General features: G+C 36.9%; 1 protein-coding gene across 1 annotated transcript; it reads right to left on the bottom strand.

Annotated features, from left to right (window-relative positions):
* Window positions 1–10,973: 10,973 nt before the first annotated feature.
* Window positions 10,974–11,926, bottom strand: LOC114693904 (olfactory receptor 4A15-like). The gene is given in 2 exon segments (XM_028870451.1): window positions 10,974–11,374; window positions 11,377–11,926. Coding segments are annotated over 2 exon segments (942 nt in total). The 5' UTR covers window positions 11,918–11,926.
* Between the last annotated feature and the right edge of the window lie 602 nt (window positions 11,927–12,528).

Genomic DNA, 12,528 nt, shown 5'->3' with positions numbered 1-12,528 from the left:
TAGAAACAAAAGCAAAACCTCATCCCCACGTAATACATACCCTGGTTTCCATTCTGAGGTCAGCACATCCTTAAAGTATATAGCTGATTTAATTCTGTAGTTTTTTCTATTATCCAATGTCTCTCTGCAGCTGTTGTTCCTTTCTCATTGGCATTCAGAAAATTCAAAGTTAATAGAGCATTATGCAGTCTATTTCTGGGGGTTTTTGTTACTCCTTTCTGTTTATTTAGCATATCCTTTATAGTTCTGTTTGATCTTTCTATAACTGCTTGACCTGTAGGATTATGTGGTATACCTGTAATATGTTTTATTTTGTAATAAGCAAAAAATTGATTCATTTTAACAGAGACATAGATGGAGCATTGTCAGTTTTGATTTGTGAAGGTATACCCATGATGGCCATAACTTCTAGCAAATGAGTGATTACAGAATCAGCTTTTTCAGAATTCAGAGCAGTTGCCCATTGAAATCCTGAATAAGTATCAATGGTGTGGTGTACATAATTCAACTTTCCAAATTCTGCAAAGTGAAACACGTCCATCTGCCAGATTTCATTCCTCTGAGTACCCTTTGGGTTACATCCTGCTGGTAATGGCGTTTGATTATAGAAGGAACAAGTAGGACATTTCTTTACTATTTCTTTGGCTTGTTGCCAGGTTATGGAAAAATCCTTTTTAAACCTTTACTATTCACATGATGTTTTTTATGAAATTCTGAGGCCTTCAGCACATTTCCTATCAATAATTTATCAATCTCATCATTGCCTTGTGCTAAAGGGCCTGGCAGACCAGTATGGGATCAGATGTGAGTTATATATGAAGGATGACTCCTTTTCCTGATTGTATCTTGCAATTGAATAAATAGTGAAGTTAATTCTGAAGCATCAGGGATAAATTCTGCAGTCTCAATATGTAATACCACTCTTTCAGCATACTGAGAGTTACTATGTTGAGAGGTTCTGAAAAATCCATTAATACCAACAGAATAGCATACAATTCTGATTTTTGAACTGAATTATAAGGACTTTGAACCACTTTACTTAAATTTTCTGATTTGTAACCTGCCTTTCCTTCTTTGTTGGCATCTGTATAAAATGTACGAACTCCAGATATGGGTTTTTGCCATACAATTCGAGGCAAGATCCAATCAGCTCTCTTTATAAAATCAATTCTGTTGCTTTTGGGATATTTGCTGTTAATTTCTCCGAAAAAATTACTTCAAGCTCTTTGCCAAGGTTCACTTTCTGTTCATAATTTTTCAATGTCCTCTTAGTTAAAGTACGACAATTTCTGCTGGGTCTATTCCTGCTAATTGACGAAGTCTCAATTTTCCTTTCCAAATCAAGTCAGAGATTTTTTTCCCATAAGTTTTTAATTTTTTATTTGGTTTATTTGGTAAAAATATCCATTCTAATATAATATCTTCCCTCTGCATTAATATTCCAGTAGGGGAATGCCTAGAAGGTAAAATAACCAAATGCAATCCAGCTTTGGATCAATACGATCCACGTGCCTTCATGTACTTTCTTTTCTACCAAGGCCAATTCTTTCTCAGCTTTAGGTGATAATTCTCTTGACTATTTAAGTCCTTGTCACCTTCTAAGGTTTTGAACAAATTAGTCAGTTCATCATTTTTTCCCCAACAATAGTTCGTAGATGAGAAATATCTCCAAATAATCTTTGAAAGTCATTAAGAGTCTGTAGTCTATCTCTCCTAATTTGCACCTTTTGGGGTCTAATTTTTTGTAGCTCTATTTTATATCCTAAATAATTAATAGAATCTCCTCTTTGTATCTTTTCAGGAGCAATTTGTAATCCCCAGCAAGGCAAAATTTTCTTTACTTCTTCAAACATTCTTTCTAAAGTATCTGCATTTGAGTCAGCTAGTAAAATATCATCCATATAATGATAAATTATAGATTTAGGAAATTTTTTACGTATCACTTCCATGGCTGTTGTAGAAAATATTGGCACAGAGTTGGGCTATTCAACATTCCCTGTGGAGACCTCCATTGAAATCTTTTAACCGTTGAGAATTATTATAAGTAGGCACTGTGAAAGCAAATCTTTCTCTGTCTTTTTCTTGTAAGGGTATTGAAAAGAAACAGTCTTTTAAATCAATAACTATGAGAGGCCATCCTTTTGTAACAGAGTAGGCAAAGGAATTCCAGATTGTAGAGAGCCCATTGGCTGAATTACTTTGTTAATTGCTCTAAGGTCTATTACCATTCTCCATTTACCAGATTTCTTTTTAATAACAAATACAGGAGAATTCCAAGGGCTGGTTGACTGTTCAATATGCTGAGCATTTAACTGTTCTTCTACCAGTTCTTTTAAAGCCTGGAGTTTCTCTGTTGTTAAAGGCCATTGCTGAACCCATATAGGCTTCTCTGTTAACCATTTTAAAGGTAGAGCTGTTGGTATTTTGGGAAGATTATCAGTTGTTGTGCCCTGTTCTTGTGTAATATGGATGGCTGGTGACCACTCAAAATAATGTCTTCTAATATTTCTCTCAGTAACATGTGCTAGTTTATGATTTGTTTCTGAGATTGGAGGGATGTTAATCTGAGTATTCCATTGTTGCAACAAGTCTGGACCCCACAGGTTCATAGCTATGTTAGCCACATATGGTTTTAATTTTCCTCTCTGTCCTTCTGGACCTATACATTTGAGCCATCTTGCACTCTGTTTCACCTGAGATAATGTCCCAATTCCTAACAGTTGAACGTTTACCTCCTGAAGAGGCCAAGCTGGATGCCAAAATTCTGGTGCAATTATGGTAACATCCGCACCTGTGTCTACCAGACCAGACAACAAAACACCATTTATTTTTATCGTTAATTTTGGTCTCTGTTCATTAATAGAAGTTTGCCAAAAAATTTTCTTTATGTTTTCTCCTGAATTTCTATTCTCTCTGTTTCATCATGCTGACCAGCATGATTTATTCCAATAGTCATTTGGTTATTTAATCGCTCAGAGCAGGGATTTCCTCTACAGCTGCAGGAAAGGTTTGAACTGGTTTTGCTATGGGGCCTGCATGAGGCCCCTCCGGAGTTTCCCAAAAACTGAGGCAAAGGATTACCCTGTCTGTCCTTTGTTGATCTACATTCATTGGTCCAGTGTTTTCCCTTACCACACCTTCTGCATACTCCAGAAGGAAGGGCATTCTCTTGCCATTGTTCCTTGAAGAAACATTGCTTCTAGAATGACCTGTTTACAGTCCCTTTTAAAATGTCCTTGCTTTCCACACCCAATACATCTAACACTCCTCAAACCTTTTGAAATTACTTCTCCTACCCACATATCATCATGCTCATCAGCCTCAACATTAATTGTTTCTCTAATCCAATCTTCCAAAGGTGCAGTCTTGCCTTTAATGGCCTGATTATTCTTTTGCATGCTGCATTCGCATTCTCAAATGCCAAAGCTTCAATTATTGCCTTACTAGCTTCTGATTCTGAGACCATTCTGTGTACTGCTGAAGCCAGTCTTTCTAAAAAATCTGTGAAAGATTCTTTTGGGCCTTGCATAACCTTTGTGAATGACTCAGGTTTTTTTCCTGGTTCCTCAACTCTGTCCCATGCATTCAAGGCTGCCATTCGACATAAAATTCGGGTTTGAACATCATATAAACTTTGTGTTTGTACTGAAGCATATTGGCCTTCTCCAATAAGCTGATCCTGACAAACTTGTATTCCTTTATCCCTCCATTGTTTTTCTACGTTTCAAGCTTCCTCCTTAAAACACGTTAGAAATTGAAGTCTCTGGCTGGTTCCAGAACAACTTCTGCAAGTCCCGCCAGTCCTGTGGTACAATCCTATTATATGTTGACCAAGAGTTTAACATTTGCTTTACATATGGGGAATGCATGTCATAAGATACTATTGCCTCCTTAAACCTTTTAAAATCCATCAGTTCAATTGGAGCCCAAATATTTTGTGTAGCCATTTGATCAGGCATCTGCTGTACGGTTACTGGATAAATTAAGGGTGACTGTGTGAAAACAGGCTTTCTTTCTGTAACCTTATGATCCAAACTTGAAACAACTTCACTGTTAATTTCTTCTGTCTGAATTTTTACAGGTTTAACAAGTTTTTCTAAAGCTGTCATCCTGGCACTTAAATCGACTATCTTTTTAAATAGTAAAATGAGAATAAGCATGGTGATAAACTGCATAATTCCCATAATACTAATCTTTTCATATAGTTGTTCCATTGTCAGATTGCCTAAAATTTCAAACAAAACCCAATTTTCTTCCAATGTACACAGAAAACCCATTTTTTTAAATGTGGAAAAAATTTGTCTTTTAAATAGTTTCCTTTATGACTTACCAAATCTGCGTAGAACAGTAGAAATCCAAGCGAATTTCAAAACAGCCACCTAGTGTCCTAGGTGTGAATCCAGAGAGAGAGAGAGACAGAGACAGAGACAGAGAGACAGAGAGAGAGAAAGCAAAAGCAAAAGCGAAAGTGAAAGTGAAAGCGTAGCCGGCTAAAGCTTAAATCCAGTCACTTGTTCCCTCTTGAGCCGAGTCAAGGCTTGGCTTTACAGGCAGGGGCCCTGTTTAGCAGGGCAGGCCTGAGTTGTTTGTAGCACTGGCTTTAAGCAAGCAGCTCACAGTCTGGCCTGAGGCCAAGCAGACCTGGGCCGGGGCTAGGGAGCCGGCTGCTCCGGCTAGGGAGCCGGCCCCAAGCAGTTTTTAATGGATTTTTGTCACGTTGGGCGCCAGATGTAGATGTAACCAATCGTCTTATTAAAATAAGAAACACAGAGCCAATGTAAAAGAGAAAGCCGAGAGGTCAGAACTCAGAGATAAAATCTTACCTCCTGCAGTGCTCCTAGCTTCCCTGAGAGAGAGCTTCTTCCTGTTTGTTTGTCTTTAAATAGTCTTTCTGTTCTGCCTTCTCATTGGTTGTAAACCCAACCACATGACTGCCTTGTCACTGCCTGTAAGTACCGCCCTCCAGGTCTTAAGGCGTATGTCTCCAATACTGGCTGTATCCCTGAACACACAGAAATCTACCTAGCTCTTCTAACCACCACGCTCTTGCTATGGCTCTAATAGCTCTGACCCCAGGGCAACTTTATTTATTAACATAAAATTAAAATCACATTTCAGTACAAATAAAATATCACCATAGTGACTCACAATCATCTGTAACTCCAATTCCAGGGAATACAGTACCCTCTTCTGGACTTCCCAGGCACCAGACACACATATGGTGCACAGATGTGCATTCTGTCAAAACACTCATATGCATAAAATAATAACAATAATAATAGTAGTAGTAAGCATGAAATTAAAGGGTGCATTTCAATATGATCTCTAATGTATTCATTTCCCAAGAGATAGGTGTTACATGGAAACAATGGAGCTAATTAAAGCAATAACACGGAGCAATGAGGCAGACAAACCAATCTTTTGTCTCTAGTCCTTTATAGAGGAGAGGCAAGACAGAGAAAACTTGGTGACTGGAGATAAAAACATTGGGTAAGGCAGGAGGAATGATTTGTAGTATTCTGTACAACAGCAGGATGTCCATAGTTCACAGAAATGTTTGTATATTTTAAAATGTTTAAAAGAATTTTAATGATCTCAATCAGAGGAAATGATAAATATTAGTGATGATGGATATACCAATTATGTAATTTGATCATATAAATTTCAAAATGTCCTATTTTATCAGACAACTGTGTATAATTATTATATACCAATAAAAACCATTTTCAAGTAAGTTATAGCATTATTTTAAATAAAGTAAAAAAAATTGGGGCAGCTTAAGAACAAGTATTAAGATTTTCTGAGCTTGATATTTCTACTTTTTCCTATATGGAATAGATTATAGGCTCACTGGTAATTCAGACAAACTATACAAGGTTTTTGTTGTTGTTGTTGTTGTTGTTGTTGTTGTTGTTGTTTTTGCCTAATTGAACTCTATTGTTTCTTCAATTAGCTCCATTGTTTTACAGGTGAGATCTGCCCTTTGGGAAATAAAGATGTTGAGTGAATATAATGAAGTATCCTCCAACTATTTAGGATTCTCTCCAAAAAGTACAACCCAAAGAGTAAAGATAAGAAAATAATATCTTTGAAGCCCTGGATTAAGTCTGTCCTTGTCTACTCATATTCCAAAAATAAGCAAGTAAATTCAGTGTAAATATGTAATGGGAATCATTGCTTCAATATCTTTTGGGGTTTTTTCTTTTTTATTAAATTATTTGACAGTTTCAAACAGAAATGTATTATATTCTGGTCACATTCACCAACCTGCAATTCAACAAGTTCCCCTCCTACTACAATCATTTCTTTTGTATTGGTTTGGACTTTCGTTTTTTGACCTTTTGCTTTTAACCAAGTCACCCAGAAGGGTGTAGGTGTGGAACTATCCCCTGGAGCATAGGTGGATATTTTACCAATGGCTACACTTCTGAAGACCATGATTTCTCTTCTCCCAGCAGCCAGCAACTGGCAAGAGCCTTCCAGGAAGGAGTGAGCAGGAAGGAGTGAGAATAGTACCACTTTCATCCAAGAATGAATGTTGATAGATGCGATCTCGTGCAGTCTTTTGTGCAGATATCCACAGTTAATGAATGCAACAAACATGCCATGCCTAGAAGAAAGTGTTTCACAGCCCTCATCCCTATTTTCTAGTTCTTATATTTTTTTCTCCCCTTCTTTTTCCACATTCCCTGAGCCTTGAAGCAGGTAACATGGAAGTAGTTTTGAGGGTCAAACACTCAACAGTAACTTATTTCAGCTTCTTGTTCAACCATAATTATTTCCTTGCATTATATTCTGGTCACTAATAAAAAAGAAGCTGATCAAGGCTAAAGACAAAACTACTCCAGGGTCATAAACATAAATACTTAAGAAATAGTTTAACAATGAATCCATTTAGCAAAACACAAACAACAGGTCACACCTAAGACCTACTGCCAGTCCAGTCATGAACCTTTGACCAGGTTCACAGTAACAGCCATAAAACCCCCTATTGTGGAATTTGGCTTCAGACCTAAGGAGAAGACTTTAGATTGCCCCATAACTGTCATGCCACATCTTGCCCAGCAGGTTGGTATTGCATCTTGTAGTGTCCACAGCTGTGTAAAACAAACCAATTTTTAATTGGATTTGATGCCTGCTACATAGGAGGGGTTTCCTGTCTAGTACTGTAATGTGGTGAATGCAGAGACTTGCAACTGGTCATATTGAAAGACTAGGAGTTTGACAGACTCCCCTATAAGTAGACAGATAGGAAGAGGGGCCAAGACAGAGTAATAAAAATGGTGAACTTCCAAGATGACTGGCTAATTTCTCACCCTCCTGACCTGAGACAAAATCCTGGCAGCCAAAACAAAAGTCTTGTGTACCTTTTTCTTCTTTCAGGGTGCCCCCTGCTTATGGACAGGCTCAGCATCTTCAAGGCCAGATCAGGACATGTTTACAAGTTGTGGGCCAATCAGTCATTGTCTTTCTTCAAATTGACCCCACTGAATTAGGGAGGGAAGTCCCCTTCAGAAACCTAAAACCTCCCAGCACTCAAGGAAATGCTGGGCTTGAGTCTTCTGAGTTTCTCCTCTGCTTTTTGGGGTAGGGGTATTTTTCTGTGGTATGTGTTTCCTCACTCTCAATAAAAGCCTTTCTTCAACTGATGAATATGTCTGATCCTGCTTACTGTATCTGAGAATTCTCTGCTACAACCTGTAGAGATGGAGATTTTTTTCCTTTCAAATTAATTCTTTAACTGGAAGAAAAGGAAGCCCAACAAGAAAAGCTGGCAAAAATATTGCTGAGAGTAAGTGACTTTGAATGCTCAATAATAGATAAGTCATCTATACAAGACTTCTCCTAGTTAAGGCTAAGTATACACAATAACAAAGGGGCAGGAAGAATATAGGAGCCAGAAGATAGGGAGAAGAGCTATGAAATGCTGTCTTCTGGACATAATACTGCGATAAACACCATCAACTCACAGGATCTGTGGATACCTACACAAGGTCAAGCCAGATAGAAGTTTCATCAAGATTTAGGGAAGAGCTCCTAAGCCCTCACCTCTAGGTGAAGAGCCACTGGCAACTGATGGATGATAAAAGGAGTCACTTTTATTTGAGAATATGGCTGCTGGTATATTGCCTAAAACCCAATGGGTGATCTCACACTCATTTATATATGGTCAGCACTAATTAGACAAAGATGGTCAATAATAATAGTAGTAGTAATAATAATAAATAATAATAAAAGCAGATATGAAATCAGAAGTGAAACAAGATGGTAGGTCCTAGGAGCCATTGGAGGGAGATAGAGGTAATAAATGAGATCCATGAGTGAGATTTTCAGTGAATAAAAATATAATTTTAAAAAACTTTTGTAAAAATTACATAAATAAATATTCAACCCAATATTTCTAAATGTATTTCACAGACACAGGTTTTCAAGGCTCTTATAGTTGTGTTGTGAGATTCTTACTCCAAATAAGACTTCTGTATAGGAATCCTAGGGAAAAGAAAAGTGTGTTTCAGTGATGATTGTGGAAGTTATTTTAGTCTAATAGGATAAATCTCATAGAATTTATAGGAGTCTCACAAAAACTATAGGATTTATAACACATTTAAAAATTGAATAGTTGAAAATAAATTGCAAGCAGAATTTTGAGCTTCAAACTAACTATAGGAGACAGACTAAGAAAACTACTAACCTAAACCTATACACACATGTCATCATTTATGGAAAATGCTGGGCCTCTCAAAGACAGAGGGAAAGTAGAATATGGGAACAAAGGTTATGGGAGTGTCACTTCAGAGCAACAGTTAGAATGAAACTACATAGACTATGATAGTCAGCTCTTCATTGCTGTCACAAAATACTTAAGAGAAATGATTTGAGGGGACAATGGGTGCATTTTGATTCAATGTTTCATGGGTCCTGTCCATTAGTACTGGCTCCATTATTACAGACTTGTGGTAATGCAGAATATCATCACTACAGGAAGCAAAGATATCCTGAGAGCATTATTACATTCATAATAACCAGCTCATGTTAAATCTGCTTTTGTTCCATCTGATTTCCAACCTACTAGATGGTGCTTCCCAGACCTATGGTGGAATTCTCACTTAAGGTGCTATCCTACATGCCAATCAACTCTGGTAGTACTGTCTTAGACAAACCGAGAAGTGTGACTCACTAATCTCCTAGACATCTCAAAATACAGTCAAAAACTAAGATTAACCATCACATTTACCTAAGTAGGAGTCAACCTTGCTGTGGAACAGTGTTTTCTACGTGTGTCCTTTACTTTCCCCTCAGTTCACAAGTATTCCAGTTCAGAGGTGTAATACTCAAGGAACAGCATTGAAGGAACATTAGAAGGCTCAATACAGGACTTCTCAAAGTAGATAAACTTCTGGGTGTTATATCTGAGCCTGATGTGATTTGGTTTAAATTTACAAAGAAATCTCTAGAGAGTAGAGATAAGTTTATGGTGCATAGGTGTTTCAGGAGATGAAAGACTATAGCAGATTAAATTCCCTAAAAAGTACACTCTATTTTGGTTGCTTCTACAGAATATTACCATTCTCTCATCAAAAGCCAGAGTCTATCTACTTAAACAGTGAATGTGCTTTTTGACTGTCCTAACTAATGGGATATGGCAGAAATAATTCTATCTGACATCTAAGGTTGGGTGAGTTTGGTTATCTTCCAAGTCTTTTCAAGCTCTGAGACATCGTATATAATGTCCATCATTCTGAAGCTAGTATGCTTGATAGAACATTTGGAAAGACCAAATAAAAATGTGGGTAGTTGATGTCCAAGTAGAACCAGCTATATTAGCCCCACTGTTCAAAATGAACTGTACATGTTGAGTGAAGAATCTTATAGATGATCTGAAAGCCAGTTAATTTATGACTCACCCTCATGAGATGATAATCTTTGACAGAAGTGCCCAGTTGAGCTGTTCACAAATGTCTGACCCACATAAAACATCTGATAAAAAATAAGAAGGTAAAACTGGTACTTTAGAACATTAAATGCTGAGCTGATTTAATACACCCCAGGAGTATCTGACATTGTACAGTAATTCAGACTCTGAGTAGAATAAAAGTTATGTAGATGCTGTGAAAGGATGGTGTTGCAGGGTAGACGGATTTGGGAAACCTACTATTAGATTAAGAAATCAAGGTATACTTCCATCACATATAATGACTGAAAGGTAACAGTGTGGGGATTAAATAATTATATTTGGAAAGCAAATTTTTCAAAGATTTATAATGTTTCTATATACAACTGGGGTCAGGGTATGATCCTGAAAAATCGAGCAGAGGATTTTCTTCAGGAATTCAGCTTCCCTATCTCTGTGGCAGCTTTAATGGAAAACCTTGATCTCAATATTACCCAGAGCCATACTCTAATTGCAATAATTATGAAATTCCTAACTCTCCATGTTGGACCCCTATGTCAGGAATCAACCATCTAAACTACTTTTATTTTTGCCACCATTGAATAAGCAACATTTCATGCATGGCTTTTAATCAATATGTGTTGAATTCCTGAGCAAGTTGCCCATGACTGATACAATGTAGATGAACAACTGGAAAGTATTAATATTGAAAACTACATTGAGTAAATCATTTATTAATTCAGAAAAAGGAATAATTAAGAAATAATACATGTATGCACATCTATTAAAATAAATGTGAGACTCAAAATAAAGGAAATAAAAGTGAAGCGGGATTAAAATGAATTGTAAGATAGGGTGATGACACACGTAAAGTATTAATCTCATACAAATCTGTTCCCTAAAGTGTGAACATAACTACTTATATATTCATTTAAATAAATAAGAAACTCAATTACCAAAAGAGAACAATAATAAAATGTTTGCAATAAAACTGTTGTCTTTGTAATATATATATATATATATATATATATATATATATATATATATATATATATACACATATATCCTGGGTTTCATTTTTTCAAGAATGAAATATCCCACTCACAACTGAGCTGGACTGTTTGCTCCAAAGTTTCTTCATGGCATTTTTCATTTCTGCATTCCTCAGGGTATATATTAAGGGATTCAACATCGGAGTTATGAAAGTTAAAACCACAGTCACAGACTTATCTATGGGAAATGTAGTAGTAGGCCTTGCATACAGGAAGATGCAGGGAACAAAGAATAAAACAACCACAGTGATGTGGGATGCACATGTATACAAAGCCTTCCGCTTCCCTTCCAGACTGTGTGCCTTAAGGGAGTGTAAAATGATTCCGTAGGAAACAAGAAGAATTAAGAAGGTGACAGTACAAATTGCCCCTCCATTAGCTATCATACAGAGTCCAATGAGATAAGTATTGGCACAAGCCAGTTTTAGCAAGGGTACATATCACATACGAAGCTGTCAATGATATTCGGGCCACAGAAAGGAAGCTGATAAATGAAGATGAACTGAATTAACGAGTGAACAAAGCCCCCAATCCAGGCCCCCAACAGCATGAGAACACAAACCCGCCTGTTCATGATGGTCAAATAATGAAGAGGTTTACAGATGGCCACATAGCGGTCATAGGCCATCACCACCAGAAGAATGACCTCAGCTCCAGCAAATAAATGATCGATAAAAACTTGAATCATACAAGCCTGGAAGGAAATGGTCTTTGTTTCATAGAGTAAGTCAACGATCATTTTGGGAGCAATGGCAGTAGAATAGACAGTATCTATAAACGACAGATAAGCCAGAAAAAAGTACATAGGAGAGCCCAGGGACTGGCTGGCCATGATGGTCACCATGATGAGCAGATTGCCCATTACTGTTACAATGTAGATGAGCAAGAATGTGACAAACAGAACCTTTTGGCCCTCAGGGTTCTGGGTGAGGCCCAGGAGGATGAATTCGGTTACATTGTTCCTCTTTTCCATAAGTTCTTCTGAAGGGTTTGAACTCACTCAAGTGTCAGAGCCTGCACGTAAGAGCAAATGATTAATTTGAAAGGGTCCTAATTCCACATCACAATGTGATGATTTTCTCAACAATTCTCCCATGCTTGGTTACGCAGGTAGTTTGAATCCCTCTCTCCATTGCCCCACTCTTTATCAAATGCTCTTTTTACAACCAAAATAGTGAATTTCAGGGTCCTGTCTGCCAGATACTTGGATGATCTATGTCTGAAATGGTCCAGTGAACATATAATTATAGCTAGATACTATAGTCACATATTTATGTAAAATAATACCTATAATACAAATCATAACATTTTGTGCAATATTTAGATACAGCCTTTCTGATTACACACCTATAAATCACAGCAATTGTATCAGACACAGTTTGATTGCTCTTTAAATTCTCATCTTAATTTAGTTGAATCTCAAACTTTCTTAGATATGTAAGTGAGCAAAAAAATATTAAATTTATTCTATTACTGAAAATATATAAAGGATGTGTTTTTTAAAATATGCACATACTCACAAAGGATAATAGTGATGGTTGCTTGACACAGCATTGTATATTTTACAAAAATCAAAAATAATGA

Source organism: Peromyscus leucopus, chromosome 4, assembly GCF_004664715.2.
Source record: "Peromyscus leucopus breed LL Stock chromosome 4, UCI_PerLeu_2.1, whole genome shotgun sequence".
Classification (NCBI taxonomy): Eukaryota; Metazoa; Chordata; class Mammalia; order Rodentia; family Cricetidae; genus Peromyscus; species Peromyscus leucopus.
The sequence above is the reverse complement of the archived record's forward strand: the minus strand, read 5'-3'. Positions and strand labels throughout refer to the sequence as shown.